This window comes from Macaca thibetana, chromosome 9, assembly GCF_024542745.1.
Source record: "Macaca thibetana thibetana isolate TM-01 chromosome 9, ASM2454274v1, whole genome shotgun sequence".
Classification (NCBI taxonomy): Eukaryota; Metazoa; Chordata; class Mammalia; order Primates; family Cercopithecidae; genus Macaca; species Macaca thibetana.
In genome coordinates, this window is record NC_065586.1 from 55448966 (window position 1) to 55469411 (window position 20446).

At 46.4% G+C, this 20446-nt stretch overlaps 2 protein-coding genes across 7 annotated transcripts in view; one reads left to right on the forward strand and one right to left on the reverse strand.

Moving 5' to 3' along the window:
- Nucleotides 1-6382: 6382 nt before the first annotated feature.
- On the reverse strand, nt 6383-13490 carry RPS24 (ribosomal protein S24). Of its 6 annotated transcripts, XM_050803563.1 has the most exons (7): nt 12895-13101; nt 11931-11996; nt 11628-11837; nt 9744-9854; nt 9075-9092; nt 6850-6871; nt 6383-6464 (listed from the first exon to the last, which is right to left on the reverse strand). In XM_050803563.1, the coding sequence occupies exons 1-5, from the start codon at nt 13048-13050 to the stop codon at nt 9087-9089; spliced, it is 549 nt and encodes a 182-aa protein (XP_050659520.1). In that variant the 5' UTR covers nt 13051-13101; the 3' UTR covers nt 6383-6464; nt 6850-6871; nt 9075-9086. The 6 variants fall into 6 exon arrangements, with proteins under 6 accessions (XP_050659520.1, XP_050659521.1, XP_050659524.1 ...); XM_050803564.1 differs by lacking the exon at nt 9075-9092; XM_050803567.1 differs by lacking the exons at nt 6850-6871; nt 9075-9092; nt 12895-13101 and adding an exon at nt 13409-13490.
- A 4543-nt stretch (nt 13491-18033) lies between these two features.
- The window catches only part of POLR3A (RNA polymerase III subunit A), a 53514-nt gene continuing 51101 nt past the window's right edge, over nt 18034-20446 (forward strand). The window contains exon 1 of the mRNA XM_050803362.1: nt 18034-18212. Within this exon, the coding sequence (XP_050659319.1) occupies nt 18169-18212 (44 nt within the window). The 5' untranslated portion in view covers nt 18034-18168. The remainder of the gene's footprint in view (nt 18213-20446) is intronic.

Sequence of the window (20446 nt, forward strand, 5' to 3'; positions counted from 1 at the left end):
GCCAGGCCAACATGGTGAAACCCCATCTCTACTAAAAAGTACAAAAAAAAAGAAAAAATTAACCGGGCGTGGTGGCAGGCACCTGTAGTCCCAGCTACTCAGGGAGCTGAGGTGGAGAATTGCACCCAGGAGGCGGAGGTTGCAGTGAAGTGAGATCACGCCACTGCACTCCAGCCTGGGCAACTCAAAAAAAAAAAAAAAAAAACAGTTCCCCTGGCCCCACCCACAGCTTCTGATTCAGTAATTCTAGGGTGGAGCCCAAGAAATTGTATTTCCCTGGTGACGCTGTTGCTGCTGTCCAGGACCACACCTGGAGAACCGCTGCCTCAGCTAATCACCTCCACCCATTTAAGGTTCAGGACCATTTCTAGCTCCTTGGCGAGATGTTCCACAAATGCCCCCAGGCTTATCATAGGATGCCACAGTTGTGTAACTTTAACCAAGTCCTTAACCTCTTTGAGCCTCAATTTCCTCATCTATAAAATGGGGGTAATAGTACTTCCCTCCGAGTGTAGGTAAATGAGGCCAGGTGCAGTGGCTCAGGCCTGTAATCCCAGCACTTTTGGAGGCCGAGGCGGGTGGGTCACCTGAGGTCTGGAGTTCAAGATCAGCCTGGCCGACAAGGAGAAACCCTGTCTCTACTATACAAAAATTAGCCAGGTGTGGTGGTACATGCCTGTAATCCCAGCTACTCAGGAGGCTGAGGCAGGAGAATCACTTGAACCCAGGAGGTGGAGGCTGCAGTGAGCTGAGATCGCACCACTGATGCAATCCAGTGCTCCAGCCTGGGCAACAGAGGGAGACTTATTCTCAAAAAAAAAAAAAGGTAAATGAGGTAATCTGAGCAAGACTTAGCTCAGTACCTGGCACATGGTAAACCATAAATGTTAGCTATTCTGCGATCATTAATTAGCAATAGTATTACTGTTCATTTGCCAGCTTCTTGAGGACAGGGACAGTGTTCCCATAAGAGACAGAATTCTCAGAGGCAGAAAGGATCTTACAGACCCTTCACTCCAGTTTCCCAAGCCTGACCTCACCTGGGAAGCTTCAGTCCAGTTTCCCAAGCAGCCTCACCTGGGAAGCTATTAAAACGTCAGATGCTTGGGGGCTACCCAGATCTACTAACTCTGAAAACTGGGGCAAGAGGCTGGGCATTTGTTGTTTTTGAGACAGAGCCTCGCTCTCTTGCCCAGGCTGGAGTGCAGTGTCATGATCTCGGCTCACCGCAACCTCTGCCTACTGGGTTCAAGCAATTCTCATGCCTCTACCTCCCGAGTAACTGAGATTACAGGCATGTGCCACCACGCCCAGTTAATTTTTGTATTTTTAATAGAGATGTTTCATCATGTTGGCCAGCCTGGTCTCAAACTCCTGACCTCAAGTGATCCACCCACCTCGGCCTCCCAAAGTGCTGGGATTACAGGTATGAGCCACCACACCCAGCCAGCATTTGTATTTTTAACAAGCCTCCAGCCTGGCCAACATGGTGAAACCCCATCTCTACTACAAATAAAAAAATTACCCAAGCATGGTGGCAGGCACCTGTAATCCCAGCTACTCGGAAGGCTGAGGCAGGAGAATCACTTGAACTTGGGAGGCGGAGGTTGCAGTGAGCCGAAACAGCACCACTGCACTCCAGCCTGGGTCACGGAGTGACACTCCATCTCAAAAAAAAAAAAAAAAAAAAAAAGAAAAGCCCCCACGTGCCAGGTTTGGAAACTACTCATCCAGCCTGGATAGCAGACATACAGACACAGAGAGGGAAATAGAAACCCAGAAAAGGGAAGTCTTGCCCATCCATGGCCCCAGCTGATTGGAAGCTGAGTGGAGATCAGGAACTGTGTCTCCTGATTCCTGATCTGGTCCCTTTTCCCGAGTTACTAATACTTGGGGCCAGGCGCAGTGGCTCACACCTGTAATCCCAGCACTTTGGGAGGCCGGGTTGGGCGGATCACCTGAGGTCGGGAGTTCATGGAGAAACCCCATCTCCACTAAAAATACGAAATTAGCCAGGCGTGGTGGCGCATGCCCGTAATCCCAGCTATTCGGGAAGCTGAGGCACGAGAATCGCTTAAACCCGGGATGCGGAGGTTGCGGTGAGGCGAAATCTTGCCATTGCACTCCAGCCTGGGCAACAAGAGCCAAACTCCATCTCAAAAAAATAAATAAAATAAATACCTGGATGCCATCTCATCCACCCATAACCTTCTACACAAATCACCTCTCCAACATGCATGATGAGCAGCCAGAGTGTTGATCTATTCCCCGCTGACCTCTCCAGCCTCATTTCTTACCAGAACCTCACCTGTACTCTCTCATCCAGACCATGGGCACTGGGAGGCAGGTCTCATTTCTGCTTCCCCTCAACATCTGGCATGCGGGAAGTTCAAGGGTGAGTGGATGGGGAAGGACAGTTGGATGAATGTACGGAGGTGTGTTCATAGAGCTCTAAAACCCAGGAGAGCCTCTCTGCCAGCATAAATGAGTCAGGTGTCATACTCCTGAGCTCTCGCAGCCAACCTGAAGACTATTTTTGAAATGGAGTATCTCCCACCAGAAATGCATTGTGCCAAACTCTCCCCAAAGGCAACAAAGTCACGCAGGGCCTTCCATCTTGGTGATTCATGTCTACCTACCACTCTGCTCCCACCTCCCCAGTCTCATCTTCACTCTTCCCCCCTGCGGAATGACTGGTCTCACCTTGTCCCACACTGCCTGCTCCCATCTCCCCGCTTTCTTTCCTATTTTTCATGGCCTCAAATGACAACTTTCTCCTGTGCATCCAAAGCAGCTCATATCTCTTGCCCCCGCTGGTGTTACAGTAATCCTCCCTTATCCATGGGGCATATGTTCCTAGACCCCCAGTGGATGACTGAAACCACAAACTCTATCTATACCAAGTTTGTTGCTATATATACATAATTAAAGTTTATAATTTAGGCAGATATAAACAACTAATAAACAATTATGCTGTAGTAGGTTGCATGAACTCTTTTCCTCTCAATACCTTACTGTATTCACACTCGTGATGGGAGATAAAATACCTATGTGGTGAGAGGAAGGGAGGTAAATGACGTAGGCATAGTAACATGTGTTAGGCTACTATTGACCTTCTGATGACACTTCAAGAGGATCATCACTTTTGGGTGATCCCAGACCATTGAGCCATGATAATTTTCCACACCGCAGTTGACGGACAGCAACTGAAACTAGGTAGGTGGGGACTGCTGTATGTCTCCTGGAAGCCTTCCAAGACCCAGCCTCCCTGCACTGATCTTCTCAGCTCTCAATTTCTATCATGTCACAGTCATCCACTATGTGCTACTTCACAGAAAGGAACAGAAGCCAAACCATGAGATCGTGGTTAGCTACCTCAGAGCTTTCAAGACAGAACAGCTTCTTTATCCCCAACTTCCAGAACTGGGACACATAGCAGGTGGTCAGTAAATGGGGAATTTGACTAGCCAAATAACACTTGTCCAATAAGCCCACGGCAATTGGCACCCTGCTAGCAGTCATGAGTTTTATATACCATTATATATGTACAATGCGAAGTAGCTTAATACTGGAGTGCCTGAAAAAATGCAGTGTCTTGCAGTCAGATTATTGCATTCCAATCCTATCCCCACCACTTGATGGCTGAGACACTGGTAAGATGCTTAACTGCTCTACACCCTTTCCAGCGTGGGTCCAGTAAGACATGCTTCTTCGAGTTACTATGCAGATGAGGCTGGGCGTGGTGGCTCACGCCTGCAATCCCAGCACTCTGGGAGGCCAAGGCGGGCAGATCATGAGGTCAGGAGAATGAGACCATCCTAACACAGTGAAACCCCGTCTGCACTAAAAATACAAAAAACTACCCGGGCGTGGTGGCAAGCACCTACAGTCCCAGCTACTTGGGAAGCTAAGGCAGAATGGCGTGAACCTGTGAGGCAGAGCTTGCAGTGAGCCGAGATTCTGCCACTGCACTCCAGCCTGGGCGACAGTGAGACTCCATCTCAAAAAAAAAAAAAAAAAAAAATATATATATATACACACACACACACACACACACACACACACACACACACACACGCAGATTAATGGAGATCATTGTTCATAAAGTTTAGGACAGCACCTGTCTCAGCTCCATCAGAGCACCATGTAAGATGCTGTCTTTAAGGGCAGCCTAAAATAAGCAACTTGCCAGGGAAGAAAGGAAAAGTGCAGAGTTGAAAGCTACCTGATTACATAGGCACATCCAGCTACAAATAGAACTCATGGGTGTGGTGATAGGAAAAGCTAAAAAAGCAGCACCCCAAATATTCACTGCAGGTACTCTCCCAGAACCACCTCTAGCTTTCCTCATCACTCTTCAAAGATCCCTACTATCTCTCATTTAAGCCACAGCTTCCCATCAGTGCCAAGCGGAAGGATGTGCTCCCTCAATATTGATTCAGCTTAGTCAAGTTTGCATTTTATGGAGGCTCTTCCAAAGCCTGCTGACAGCACAGGGTAGCCTGGTTACTGTGAGGGCCTACAATGTGCTGAATCTGTCCACAATTTGAGTTCCCACAAGTCCGTGCTTCGACACACAATTGCTTAGCACTAGTTTCCGAACTGTTTTCACAGTTGTTACATCCTCAGCCTCAAGAGCCTTGTGAGCCAGGGTAGTTAGCAGATACCCTTGGGAGCACAATTTAAATGCAAATTAACCCAAACAAGGTATCAGGTGACTTCCCCAAAAAAACCCTCGGATGGACTAGATGGAAGAGAAGCAGGCAGCAGGGACAGAAGACCAGAGGGCAGGTAGAGGAGGGTGTTAGCTGGCTGTAGGAGCAAAGGCTGTGGAGACTGGAAAATACCTGTGCCAAGAGACGCAGCCAGCCTGGAGCCCTGCCAATTGTCATCACACAGGAAGGTGGGCTACTATTGCTGCTTCTGATATTTCAAGAGGTAGGAAATCCACACCTTTATGTGTAATTTGCCAAGTTTCCAAATGTTATGCCTAACAAGTCTCACAGCAAGACTGCCACGTTTTCTTTAATATCCCAACCCAAGTGGATCCTCTGGAAAAACATGGCCGAGCCTGAGTTTCATCCCACCTCCCTTCCCAAGGCTACCGGCTGAGAGACTACAACTTCTGCCCTGAGCACAGTCCAACAGACAAGCCTCCCCACTTTGTGACTTTGATGCCAACCTTCAATCATTCAGGCTCTCTGCAGCTTTGCCCTTTTTCTTCACATCAGAAACTATTTCCTACCTTTCAGTTCTCACTCACTCAATTACTTCCTTCCACTCTCCCTGCTCAACTTAGCAATCAACCCCAGCTCCATGTCCCATCCTGTCCCTGCAGCACTATCAGGATCCTCACCACCTTGCCTCCGCAAGTTGCTCATAGGGTGCCTTCTCTGCTTCCACACTCCAGCTCAGTCACAGCAAACTGCATCTCGAACCCCAACCTTTACTGCCCCTAGCATTACCTTCAGCCTCTATGCACTGTTCATCAAAAAATGCCAATCACATCAAAGACCCCATTCTTCCACACTAGCAAGCTATTTCCTGGTTCTAGCAAAGGAGTAGCAGATTCCTTAGCAAGAGAACCCACAGGGCCAGAGGCCCTACAAACCAAAGTACACAGCCTCTGTAGATACAAAATCAGAACTCCAACCACTCCCTGGCCAGCAGGCCCAGCCACATGACTTAACTCTTCACAGCCCTGCCCTCCCGTCTGTAGGTGCTCCACACAGGGGCTCTCACCATCTTTTCTCCGCAACATTCCACCACCCTTCCTTCCTGCAACCTCAACCCTTCTGCCTTCATGGTATTGCTTCTCCTGGGTCCCCTTCATGCCCAACCAAGTCTCAGTTCTTTACTGCTTCCTGAGATTTCTCCAGTTTATCTAGACATGCTACTTTTTAAAGACACTCTTAGCCAGACGTGGTGGCTCATGCCGGCACTTTATGTGGCCAAAGTACAGCACTTTGGGTGGCCAAGGTGGGAGGATGGCTTCAGCCCATGAGTTCAATCAAGACCAGCCTAGGTAACGAAACTAGACCCTGTCTGGGGGGAAAAAAAAAAACAAAACATCTCACTGTAGCCTCCAGTTTCTGGGCTTAAGCGTAATGACCCCACGCAAGCCTCCCAAAGTGTTGATTACTGTGAGCCACTACACCGAATCCAGAGCGGCCATGGTTCTTACACAGCATTTACAAGTTTGACTCCCAATGAACCCACCTAAGCTATAAACCAATCAGCAAACAAACACCACCCCATGACATTAAGTTTTCACTGAATGCTTCATGGAGCATGTGAACTTGGGCAGCAACTTAAATCAGCAGACTAACCTCCTAGCAGTCCCAATAAACCGTAAATACATTTCAAACAACCAGACACATGAAAGTTTTTAGTTTATTAATCTGCTTGTGAAAAATCCAAAATGGACACAGGTAGCCTTTACTGCAGCACCTTTACTCTTTCGGCTGTGAATCAAGAGAAAGAAGTTTAGTCAGCAACTGCCTTTAAAACTCTTTAAAGTCTTAAATTCCAAAAGTAGTAACATTCATGCACCACAATTATTAGTAACCTAGAATATCAAGTTATTTTGATGTTATATTAACACAATGTAAGCATCAAAAAATAAAACTTACAAACATTCAAGTTAGAAATAAAACAAAAATAATGGGCTAAATATTGCTAAACGTTAAAAACAAAACCATGTCACTATATTTTAAAAGGTTACAACTCTTCAGAATATTTGTAGATCTACTTCTAAATGTACTACACATGATCTGCTTTTAAACTGCTACATCAGTACACCAAGTAGTCTAGTGATCTACATGACTACATGAAAAGCTTGAATTATACCTGTGATCCAATCTCCAGCTCACTAAATCAGTGGTGGGGAAGGCAAAAAGAGAAAGGAGGGAAAAGAAAGATTTCATTAATAGTCCCTTTTCAAACTCAAAAATAATCTGCATTTAAGTGCATGCAATCAGGTACCTTAAAGTTGACCATTTTGTTCTTTGCAATTGTATACAGAGCACTCCTTAGAGACTCACTGATTTTATTCCTCCCAATTCTGACAATACGTTGCCTGATTACTGTAGTTCTTATGCAAACAAGGTGGCCCAACTTCACAATGAAGAGATCATTAAGCCAATGTGGTACCCAGGATGGCCTTGCCCACTGGTCAATGAAGTACATACCTGAGCCTCTGCCCCTCTGCTCTGCCCAGCAACACTGTGCTGGACACACATCAGGAACAGATATGAGAATCATTACAGATTCAAGTCTAATTTAACCTCAATGGGAGTGCTCTAACTCATCAGTCAAGTCTTTTAAAAGCTGCCTCAGTTCAATAAAAGATACCATTCACAGCCACAAAAGTAGTACAAGTTAGTATTTAAAGAGAGGTATCAATTTAGCTGAACTAAAAATACAATTGCTCTTCAGAAATGAGACTACTAATGCCTTACTATAAGTAACTTAGTATATAACTCCACTGCAACCAAAAGGCAACAACAAATACCAGTTCTAACATCTGAACAAAACTGAATTAAAAGCACTATTGCTATGGCATTTCTTTGGAGCCAAAGAATTTATGTACTCAAAAGCATTGATTTTTCTAGCTGGCTTTTCAGAGCAGTGCTGGTGAGAGGCACCAGTGTAACGAAGCAGGAATAGTGATGGCTCAGGTCTCCACAGGTAGCTCCTCCGTACATGTGGGACTCAAAGGCTAAGCGCACTAACTCGTAGGACTCAAAGGCTGGATGAAGAGAAGAATCAATGTGTTAAATGTCCTTCAGACCTAGGTTAGAGGACAAATTTTGACTAATTCTTTTGCAACTTCTCTCAACTAGTACAATCCTCACAAACAGGGAGCGGTTAGTGAGTAGTTGTGCTGGCAGTTCATTCATTACATACTCCATGGCGCTGGGACGTCAATGTGATTACAGTCCTGGGCAGGCAATCCCAGGTTTACTGCCTTGCCTGGCAGGGAATCACTGCAAAAGGATGCCACAAGAAGAATGGCCCTCATTGATTCAAAATCCCACTATGCCCACCCCACTCCTACCCCACTTTACACATTACAATTTTAGACTGTTCAGATGTACAAAATTTGTTTTAAATGAGGTAACAGGCTGGGCGCAGTGGCTCACACCTGTAATCCCAGCACTTTTGAAAGGCTTAGACAAGAGGATCGCTCAAGTCCGGGAGTTCAACAGCAGCCTGAGCAACACGGCTAAATCCTGTCTGTACAAAAAACTGGCAGGGCATGGTGGCACATGCCTGTGGTCCCAGCTACAAGGCTGAGGTGGGAGAATCACCCAAGCCCGGGAGGTACAGTAAACCATGATCATGCCACTGTACTCCAGTCTGGGTGATGAGAGACCCTGTCTCAAAAAATAAATAAATGAGGTAATGGGCCATTTTAACCAAGTGCTTGTGGGAAAAAGCATATCCACCAAAGACTTTGATATGAATAATTACCTCAAAAATTTTCTATTTAAAAAAAAAAAAAGACACCAGGCAGAAAGTTGGAGATTAAGTAATAAAAAGCAATGGAAATGGTAAAAGGCAGCTTTGCACGTATCCAAACAGGACAGAGGCTTTGCCGGATTTCAGACTAGTTTATTACCAGAGCTGCCAGGCTGGTTTCATGGCTCCAGAGAGGACTGCTCCTCGGATAGGACAGCCCTTCCCAAGCCCAGTGTTAACTGAAGCCATTTCCTAAGTATGTGGATACAGCATTCCCCAAGTGCAAGTTAAACGGTGCCTACTTAGTAAAGCACTCACCTTCCTCCAGTGAGTTACTTCACATGTAACATGCATTTTGGAGTTTCCAAAATAAACATGATTTTAAAAGTTTTCTCCTTTGCTCATAATATACTATCTTAAAACATATTAGGTTGGTGCAAAAGTAACTGCGGTTTTTGCCACCGCAATTACTCTTGCACCAGCCTAAATGGCACTGGCATTATAATCGACCATACTATAAAACTGTCATCCAAAGGCCAACATGCAAAGCATCATCAAAGCAAACTCAGTGAAGGTGATGCATCCCCACACCGTGCTTACAATCTCAGTACCTGCCAGACACTTCATTTCTGATGAACAAGAAATCCAAGAAAGTAGAGAGGAAAAGCAAAAAAACAAAAAAAAAGTTCACAGAACACTTGATTATTTGTTAATTTAACAACCCAACACCTTAATTCTATTCAATGATTTACAATGTCCAACTATTTACAGCTAGCAAAGCTGGTAAAAAGCTGCTTAACGCTAAAATCACTTGTCTTGGCCAACTGGAGAGGAAAGCAATCCTGAGATCTCAGTTGCCTCTCCAGTATGCCAGGAAAACACGGGCCACATTGATCCAACTGCTTCTTAAACCAGTGTCCATACTAACGAGTAAAATCACAGGGAATGAGATCCGCTCTGCATTGAAGGTTCTATGCCAATTAGTAAAACTAAAACTTCTTGTGATAGGCTTGAAAGGTGCCCACCAGGATCAATGAACCAATGTGGCCCCCAGATTGTGCTGTGAGGTGACAAGGGGTGGGCCAAGCTACTCTACTGAGGTGGTTAAGACACTATGCTACATAATTTCTTAAAACATGTTACCTTCTGTAATCCAGAAGAAGAGGGAAAAGAAAAAACATTAAGAAACGTTATTTAAAAAATAAATAAAATTCCTTCTTTCCTAGAAACTAAAGACCTACAATTAATGATGTTTCTGTATTTTCCTTGATGAACTATACCTTTTTGCCAGCACCAACATTGGCCTTTGCAGTCCCCCTGACTTTCTTCATTCTGTTCTTGCGTTCCTTTCGTTGCTTTCTTGAGGTCTTTTTCTTCTCATACAGGCCATGCTGAATGAGAAAACAGTACATCCAGGTGACTTGCAAACATTAAAATCATTACCCACCACTCTGGTAGGGAAACGGACCCAGTCTGCGCTTAACACAGCTTTCTAAACCAAAACTTTACATGTATATTCAATACATGTTTTTGCTAGAACAGAAAGCATCACCAAAGGATTTTAAGTATAGAATAGCCTCACAGGAAAACAAATGGTCCACTCAATACTCTCTGAACAGGAAGTTCGGGAGACTGGCTGTTCTTGTCCAGACTTGAGCTCACAGATCACTATTTTTTTCTTCTTTTGCACTACCAAAACAAGCCACCTCCCAAGTGGCTGAGGGATCTCTTCCCATTGCAACTCCCCATTACTCCCTGCTGACAGAGAAGCCTTTACAACCCCCACACCATGGAGATTCTGATCTACTCATCGCCACTCTGCCCACCTTTGCACTTGCTATTCCTGGGGCCTACAAGACTGTTTCTGTATCTTTACAAAGACTACTTTCAAATATTTACAAGGATCTCAGCTTCAATGTCACCAGCTCAGCAAGGCCTTCTGAGAACATGAATGCAAAATCAGTTAAAAATAGTGCAGTCTCGGCCGGGCGCGGTGGCTCAAGCCTGTAATCCCAGCACTTTGGGAGGCCGAGACGGGCGGATCACGAGGTCAGGAGATCAAGACCATCCTGGCTAACAGGGTGAAATCCCATCTCTACTAAAAAATACAAAAAAAAAAAAAACTAGCCGGGCGAGGTGGCGGGCGCCTGTAGTCCCAGCTACTCGGGAGGCTGAGGCAGGAGAATGGCGTAAACCCGGGAGGCGGAGCTTGCAGTGAGCTGAGATCTGGCCACTGCACTCCAGCCTGGGCGACAGAGCCAGACTCCCTCTCAAAAAAAAAAAAAAAAAATAGTGCAGTCTCAGCTGGACGTGGTAGCTCACGCCTATAATCCCAACACTGGAAGGCCGAGGCGGGCGGATCACGAGGTCAGGAGTTTGAGACCAGCCTGACCAACACGGTGAAACCCCGTCTCTACTAAAAATACAAAAATTACCCGGGTGTGGTGGCACATGCCTATAATCCCAGCTACTCAGGAGGCTGAGGCAGAAGAGTCAACATGGGAGGCAGAGGTTGCAGTGAGCCAAGATTGCGCCACTACATGGCAGCCTGGGAGCTAGACTCTGTCTCAGAAGAAAAAAAAAAAGTGCAGCCTCTATCTACGACATCACCAGAATTTTCCCTCACAGCTATCCTATGGGAAGGTTCATCTAACAGCATGGGGTAAAGTGAGTTAAAGGAACAAACAAAAGAAGCACTTCAAGGTAATGCTTCTTACTAGAATGTAAACTGGGGAGCTAGCCCAGATCACTGCTATAGTTCACTCTGCAGTGTTTGACACTCAGTATACAATCAAAAACCTTTCCTGGTTCCTGGCTACCTATGGGTTTAAGCCCAGACTCAGACTTAATCCAAACTAAACGAATTTGGTGCCAGGCTACCTTTCCAAACACATTCCCTTACTTCCCCTCTGGAAAACAACCCTTACCCCAGCCCAACTCCAAGAACACTACTTCAGCTGCCCTTCTGAACTCAGCTCAAATGCCAGACTTCAATTTTGAACCTCCGTACTCCACCTGTGCATTTTATCAAATAACTTTTTCTTAATCCCTTCAGAGTTGTCTCCCAGATTGCTTGGTCTTGCCCATTTTACCACACTCACAACACAACGCCATTGAAAAAAATAGGTCTTCAGTAGCTGATGAACAAATGAAAAGACACCTACTCTTGCAAGTCTATGTTTGGGTTCATTTTTCTTTGCATAATCCAGGGAGTCATAAATCATGCCAAAGCCAGTTGTCTTGCCACCACCAAAATGAGTTCTGAATCCAAATACAAAGATGACATCCGGTGTGGTCTTGTACATTTTGGCTAGTTTTTCCCGAATTTCTGTCTTAGGCACTGTTGCCTTCCCAGGGTGAAGGACGTCAATGACCTAAAAGGAGATATCAAGTTTAGTGTTCACTATGATAAAATACATCTTCAGAGTAAAGGACAATTAAGCAAAAATTGACATGCCCTTCCTTACCATTTGTTTCCTCTGAAGTAGTCGGTTGGTCATGAACTTTCGAGTGCGGATAGTTACGGTGTCGTTCTGAAAACATATACACTCTGGTTAATAAAACTACTCAAACTTTTATTGGCCTTGCTGTGATTTTTCAAGACCTAGAATGCTGCAGTCCAATTTGTAGCCATGAATCATGTAGCAAATTAAAGTAAATAAAACCCCCTCGGCAGGGCCAAATTCACAGGATACACCTAACAAATACATAAAATACCAAGAAAATATAACGGTTTTACATGAATCTGTAAACTTACTTCACTAGGTTATGTGTATCTCTGGGGCAGGGTTTCTCAACCTCAGCACTACTGATATTTCCATATGGATAATTCCTGTTGTGGGGACTGTGTGTTTTAGAATAACTATAAAAATCCCAGCCCTCTAACCACTAGACGCCAGAAGGACTTCCCACCTTTCCCAGTTGTGACAATCAAAAATGTCTCCAGATTTAGCCAACTGTTCCCTTAGGGGAAAAATCACTCCGAGTCGAGAATCACTTCTCTGGGGTAAAAACTGCTGTGGCTCATATAAAGGTCACACTCAATGAACTGTGTTTATCATGTCTTGCACAAACGTGACCCAAGCCTTGTACTCACTACGTGCATGTCATCTATCCTTCTAGAATGGCCACAGCAGAGATCAGAGAAAACGGTATTCCCTTCTGAAGGACTGAACTGCACCTTTACTTAATACCTAACAAAGAATGTAGGCATTAAGCAATTTACGCTAACAATTTTACCAAAAAGGAGGCACAAAAGACTTTCATAGCAGCAAATGACTTGCTCGAGTTTCTCCATTTCACTTTGAGAAACCACACCAAATTAAATCCACATCAGTGGTACTCAATTCTTGGGCGAAAAAAAAAGATTGCAGATAAGGTTAAAAACGGATGCTGGAGAAGCTAATAACGCATGACTAAGGGCAGGACTACCTTTTTATAACATCCCTTTCCAGGGCCTGTTTCCCCAGTATGAAACATGAAGATCCACTCAGCTGACAAGTTTTCTAGCTTACACATGGGAATGGTTTCACTTGCCGCAACTCGCCCAGGCGCTGCCGGCACCTTCTTCACCTCTTGGGCTACCATCACCTGCAAGCCGCCTACCTAGCCCAATTTGGAACTGCAGATGAGATGTGCCTGCCAGTGTCCATCTATCCCGCCCCGCACCCCCATCCACTGTGCTCCACGAAGTCAGCAAGCGCCAACAGTTCCTGCACTGCCCAGGCGCTGTAGCCCGAAGCCCAGCGTGTCCGGGTCTGCAACGCAGCCTGCCAGCCCGGATTCCCTGCCAACAGCCCCAAGCCTCTCGACCACCATCCTCCGACAGAAACGGCCAGAGAAGAGCAACCGGCCTTCGCGCGCCTATAGCTCAGATACTGGGACCCGGGGACGAAGGATGGCTCGGATACGCAGCAGATGACTGCACTGGCCCGGGGAGACTCACCATGATGGCTGCCTATCTCCGGACAGTCAGGGAGGAAAAGAGAGCCACTCTTCGCCGGCCAATCATATCAACGCGCACGGAAGGACCCCGGGAAGCGCCAGCGTGGGGGCGTGGCCGCGCCGCGAGGCTGACCGCGGCGATGCCTGATTGAAGCTGCCTACGGCCCCGCCTCACAGACCTTTGGCCACACCCCTGGAACTCTAGACTGGCCAATCCGCAGGCAGAACAACTGGAGCCGACTAGGTTTACGCAAGCAGGTGTTCAATTTCAGTTCAATTTATTATGTTGAATTGTACGTATTTGAATTCCGGTAAACCAAATTAGTTTAAATTGCCGGCCGGGCGCGGTGGCTCAAGCCTGTAATCCCAGCACTTTGGGAGGCCGAGACGGGCGGATCACGAGGTCAGGAGATCGAGACCATCCTGGCTAACACGGTGAAACCCCGTCTCTATTAAGAAATACAAAAAAAACTAGCTGGGCGAGGTGGCGGGCGCCTGTAGTCCCAGCTACTCGGGAGGCTGAGGCCGGAGAATGGCGTGAACCCGGGAGGCGGAGCTTGCAGTGAGCTGAGATCCGGCCACTGCACTCCAGCCTGGGTGACAGAGCGAGACTCCGTCTCAAAAAAAAAAAATAAATAAAATAAATAAATAAATAAATAAATAAAATAAATTGCCTTCTTCCGAGTTAGCGGTGGGTAAACTTGGAAGGCATCTTAGGATATCCTCTCTAACAGTCTCCTCTTTATACAGCTAGGGAAGCTGCAGAAACCCTGACTCTAAAACCTTTGTTATTTCAAGTACTTAACATTGCCCATTCTAATTTATTGTTCGTAAGTATTATTTTTTGAGACTTTTATGATGAGTTTTTCATTTAAAAGATCTCTTTAATTTGTATTTTTCTGCAAATCTTGGTCCTTATGCAAAATTAGTGTTTGAAAAATATTTGGCTGGGCGCGATGGCCACGCCTGTAATCCCAGCACTTTGGGAGGGCGAGGCGGGCGAATCACCCGAGATCAGGAGTTCCATACCAGCCCGGCCAACACGGCGAAACCCCGTCTCTACTAAAAAAAAAAAAAAAAAAAAAAAAAAATACAAAATACAAAATTAGCCGGGCGTGTTGGTTAATGTCTGTAATCCCAGCTACTCGGGAGGCTGAGACAGGAGAATCGCTAGAACCCGGGAAGTGGAGGTTGCAGTGAGCCAAGATCACGCCATTGCACTCCAGCCTGGGCAACAGGAGCGAAGAAAATCCGTCTCATAAAAAAAAAACAAAAAAACAAAAAAAACTAGAGGCCGGGCGCAGTGGCTCACGCCTGTAATCCCAACACTTTGGGAGGCTGAAGCGGGTAGATCACCTGAGGTCAGAAGTTTGATACCAGCCTGGCCAAAATGGCGAAACCCCGTCTCTAATACAAAAAAAAAAAAATTATCTGGGCGTGGTGGTGCATACCTCTAATCCCAGCTATTGGGGAGGCTGAGGCAGGAGAATCGCTTGAACCCGGGAGGCGGAGGTTGCAGTGGGCTGAGATGGCGCCATTGAACTCCAGCCTGGGCAATAAGAGCGAAACTCCGTGCCCTCCCCCCTCCCCCCAAAAAAGGAAGAAAAAATTTGGTTGCTCCAGAAATATTTTCCTTAACGTGAAACAGACATGTAAAGAATGTAAATATACATATTCCAGAGAAACAAGAAGAATAATTTCCCAAATGTTGGTGCAGATGAGGTGTCCAAGGTGCAGGCTTTGGGGGCAGCTTTCCTCTTTTCTTTTTTTTTCCCCCCCTCCGAGACCAAGTCTTGCTCTTGTCACCCAGGCTGGAGTGCAATGGCTTGATCACCGCTCACTGCAACCTCCGCCTCCCGGGTTCCAGCGATTCTCCTGCCTCAGCCTCTGGAGTAACTAAAATTACAGGCCTGCGCCACCACGCCAAGCTAATTTTTGTATTTTTAGGAGAGACGGGTTTCACCATGTTGGCCAGGCTGCTCTCAAACTCCTGAGTTGCAAGTGATCCGCCCCCGGCTTGGCCTCTCAAAGTGCTGGGATTACAGGCGTGAGCCACTGTCACCGGCCGACTATTTTCTTTTTATTAGTTTTTTTGTTTTATTTTATTTTGTTTCGTTTTGTTTTGAGACTGCATCTCGCTCTGTCACCCAGGCTGGAGTGCAGTGGCGGGATCTCAGGTCACTGCAACATCTGCCTCCCAAGTTCAAGCGATTCTTCTGCCTCAGCCTCCCGAGGTGACCAACTATCCTTCTTAAGAAAATAGTTGGTTGGCCTGGCACAGTGGCTCACGCCTGTAATCCCAGCACTCTGGAAGGCCGAGGCAGGCAGATCACGAGGTCAGGAGTTCAAGACCATCCTGGCCAATACGGTGAATCCCTGTCTCTACTAAAAATACAAAAATTAGCCAGGCATGGTGGTGCGCACCTGTAGTCCCAGCTACTTGGGAGGCTGTGGCAGAAGAATATTTATAGAGTGATTGTAATGTGACTGTTACATTCTAATTACTTTTACCTTCATTTTGCTATTTAACCTTCCCACTGACTCTAAGAAACAGGATACATATTACTCATCCATGTTATAAATGGGGAAACTAACACACAATAAGATTATTAAATAACTTTCCCAAGTTCACACTTTATATATATATTTTTTGTTTGTTTGTTTGTTTGTTTCTTTGAGGCAAAGTCTCGCTCTGTCGCCCAGGCTGGAGTGCAGTGGCACAATCTTGACTCACTGCAACCTCCGCCTCCTGGATTTAAGCGATTCTCCTGCCTTAGCCTCCTGAGTAGCTGGGATATACAGGAATGCGCCACCACACCAGGCTAATGTTTGTATTTTTTAGTAGAGACAGAGTTTCACCATATTGGTCAGGCTGGTCTCGAATTCCTGACCTGGTGATCCTCCCACCTCGGCCTCTCAAAGTGCCAGAATTACAGGCGTGAGCCACCGCGCCCGGCCTACACAACTTTTTTATTTATTTATTTATTTTTTTCTTTTTGAGACAGAGTTTCACTCTTGTCACCCAGGCTGCAGTGCAATCGTGTGGTCTCGGCTCACTGTAACCTCCACCTCCCAGGTTCAAGCAATTCTCCTGCTTCAGCCTCCTGAGTAGCTAGGATTACAGGTGCACACCACCACACCCAGCTAATTTTTGTATTTTTAGTAGAGTTGGGGTTTCACCATGTTGACCAGGCTGGTGTTGAACTCCTGACCTAAGGTGATCCGCCCACCTCGGCCTCCCAAAGTGCTAGGATTACAGGCGTGAGCCACCACATCTGGCCGCCTACACAACTTCAAATGGTGAAAGCTAGACTCCCATGATGGTACTGTGATTTCATAACTTTTGCTCTTAACCTCTAGAAAAGTCACTCGCGATCCAAACCTTGTTGGTATAATATTGTCAACATTAGAGCTGGGTGTGGTGGCTCACACCTGTAATCCTAGCACTTTGGGAGACCAAGGCAGGCAGATCACAAGGTCAGGGATTCGAGACCAGCCTGGCCAACACAGTGAAACCCTGTCTCTACTAAAAATACAAAAATTAGCTGGGCATGGTGGCAGGCACCTGTAGTCCCAGCTACTTGGGAGGCTGAGCCAGGAGAATCACTTGAACCCAGGAGGCGGAGGTTGCAGTGAGCCGAAATTTCACCACTGCACTCCAGCCTAGGCGACAGAGCGAGACTCCATCTCAAAAAAAAAATTGTTAACATTATTCCATTTTTAAGTGATGGAGTACTGAAATAACTTAGGAAAACCTGATATGCCTTGTTTTTTGTCTGTGACATTGTGTTTTGTTAGTGAGGAGCCATGGCGTCTGAAAATGAGAGAGCATCCCTTCTTAAAATTGAAAGTTGTTAAAACACTTTTGTTCAGTTCTGTTTTGAGTTTCTGACAAATAATGAGGACTTAGTTCTAGGTTGTATAGCGCTGAGCCCTGTGGTGATGTGATTTCCTTGCTAGGCTCATGCACTAATATATCACACTAGGATCACCTCTCACAGGTTGTCACGGACTATAGACAATTTATTTCAAGACATGAATGATCTTTACTTTCCATTCTCCCTTTTCTTCTGTAGATCACCATGGCTGTTTTCGCTCTAACAGATTTTCAGCTGTTTTTGTAATCAAGAATATAAGTTTAATTCTTCCCCCCCCTCCCCCAATAACTCCATGAACTGGAAGCGCATGTGCGCCCGTATTTTCTGCTCTGTTTTCCTTTGTTGGTCCTCCAGATAGTGCCCTCTGTTGGATGGGCCGGTTCATTTCAGCCTCCACCTTCCCTTAAACAATTAGAAGCTCTTAATTTAGATGGTACTGATGTTAATGATGATGATTTTCCATTTTATGCAAGTTTTGACCCTCTGCTTGTCTAAAAGTCTTGAGGCAAAGAGTTACATGCAGCTTCTCTGCAGGTGTCTGATTACCTGGAGAAATTGACCATAAATGGGATTTTTAAAATACAGCGAAGGCCTCGGTGCGGTTTCCAGGAAGCGCCACCAGGTGACGGTGCGAGGAAAGGGCAAAAAAAAACAAAAAACAAAAAAAAAAAAAAAAACGGCGTGCCGGAAGTCTCTCTTGACAGACAGACGCCCTGGCGAGTAGCGGAAGAGGAAGTGGACACGTGGGGCACTCTACGGTGGCCGAGAGGATACCGCAGATGTGTTAGCGGCGAGTCCAGAAGCAGCCCCAGGAGGTGCGCGGGGCATCGTTTTTCTAATCTGGCCTCCCGAGTGGCAAGGAGACATCCCGGCAGCCGTCATCATGGTGAAGGAGCAGTTCCGGGAGACGGATGTGGCCAAGAAAATGTAAGACGGTGAAAGAGTGGCCAAAGGACTGAGAAATAGGGCAAGGGGTCCGAGGTTAGCGGTCCGGGGTGTTGGAGGGTCAGAGATGGGGTACAATGGGAAGGGGAAGGCCACTACTCCATAGGTGTGACCAGCGCCCGGAAGTACCAGCGTAGGTCAAAGAGCATTGGTTAGGCTGAGGGGATTTCAGCACCTCGAGAGGTCCCTGGACTTGGGTGGAGAAATCGGAGTGGCCTGAGCCTTAATGATTTGTGCACCCTGGGCCAAAGCTCACGTTCTCCTGAAGTCATACGATGATCCCTGTTCTTCAGCGAACCTATCCCCTGCTGCAGTGAGGGGAGCAATCTTCTGTCAGCCGCAGAGCGTCTGACACGAAGGCAGTAGTTGCTTACCAAAAGGATGGGGTTACCCACTAGAAAGCTGTACCACAGCCCGACGAATGGCAGTGTCAGAAATAAAGTTGCTGTATCCGGGCTTTTGCCTTCAGAAACACGTTATTAGGCGGTGGCTTCTTCTAAAGAGTTGTCAGCAAGAAAGTGAATCCAGCCGAGCGCGGTGGCTTACTCCTGTAATCCCAGCACTTTGGGAGGCCGAAGCGGGTGAATCTCCTGAGCTAAAGAATTCGAGACTAGCCTGGGCAACGTGGCGAAACCCCGTCTCTACCAAAAATACCAAAATTAGCCTGGGTGGTGGCGCACGCTTGCGGTCCCAGGTACTCGGGAGGCTGAGGCTGGAAAATCACTTGAGCCTGGGAGGCGGAGGTTGCAGTGGGCAACCTCCTGCACTCCAGCCTGGGTGACAGAGTGATACGCTGTCTCAAAAAAAAAAAAAACGTGAATTCGTCATTCTTACAGCAGACACTGAGGAGGGTACTGCTCATTATTCCCAGTGTTGGACGTTAAAGATACGGTCTGAATAAAACTCTTATTGCCTAATCTAGTTGGAGAAAGTACACAAATCAACACTGGGTACAACAAGTGCAATGACAAGGGTAGATCCAGGGGGTTTTGAGAGCACATAATGGGTCCAGGCAAAATAAAGCAGACCAAACTTTTCTTCAAGGAGCAGACTGGAGGGAGAGAGCACAGGTGATGAGAAGGAAGCAGAAGACTTGAAGCTGTGTTAAGAAGGCATCTTGCAGGCAGTGAGGAACCACTGAAGGATTTTCAACAAGAGAGTATCTTGATAAGAGTTCTCCTGGAAAATCTCTTGATTCATGGTGGAAAGAATTAGAGATTGAGAGACCTTGAGATGGATATACAGAATGCCTTGCTTGGGCAGCTGTGTGGATCGTTGCCATTCATTAGAACAGGTGCCTTACCTAGGTGAATGCAGCATCCTCCCATATGGTAGCTCCACATCAACACTGGCCCTTCACACCCACCTGTACACCTGCACCCAGTCAGATGTAATACATTCTCACAAAACAGATCAAGTGCTTCTGTCAAAGTGCAAATTAGGGGTATTGTCAATTTAGTTTAAAATCCTCTAGCAGAGGCTGGGAGTGGTGGCTCACGTCTGTAATGCCAGCACTTTGGGAGGCCATGGCAGGCAGATCATGAAGTCAGAAGTTCAAGACCAGACTGGCCAACATGGTAAAACCTCATCTCTACTAAAAATACAAAAATTAGCTGGGTGCAGTGGCGCATGCCTGTAACACCAGCTACTTGGGAGGCTGAGGCAGGAGAATCGCTTGAACCCGGAGGTGGAGATTGCAGTGAGCTGAGATCATACCACTGCACTCCAGCCTGGGCGACAGATCAAGACTCCGTCTCAAAAAAAAAATAAAAGATCCTCTAGCAACTTTCCATTGTGTGTGCCACCGCACCCAGCAAATTTTTTGTATTTTTAGTAGAGACATGGTTTCACCATGTTACTCAGGATGGTCTTGATCTCCTGACCTTGTGATCCACCCGCCTCAGCCTGCCAAAGTGCTGGGATTACAGGCATGAGCCACTGTACCTGGCCGCATTTACGTTATTTAAATAAATTCCCTACCAAAGTTCCCAAGCCCTCATGCTTTAGCTCCTGTATGCTTCCCTGACTTCATCTTGTACCATTAGCTCTCTATGCTCCAGTGTATACTGATTTCATTTGGTTCCTTGAAAATGCCAAACACGTGTCAGTCCCAGGATCCTGGCCCTAGTCATTCTCTCCACTTCAGATGCTCTTCCTTCTGATTGTCAGTTTTACAGCAAGGCTTTCTGACCATGGAACATAAAGTAATTCATCAG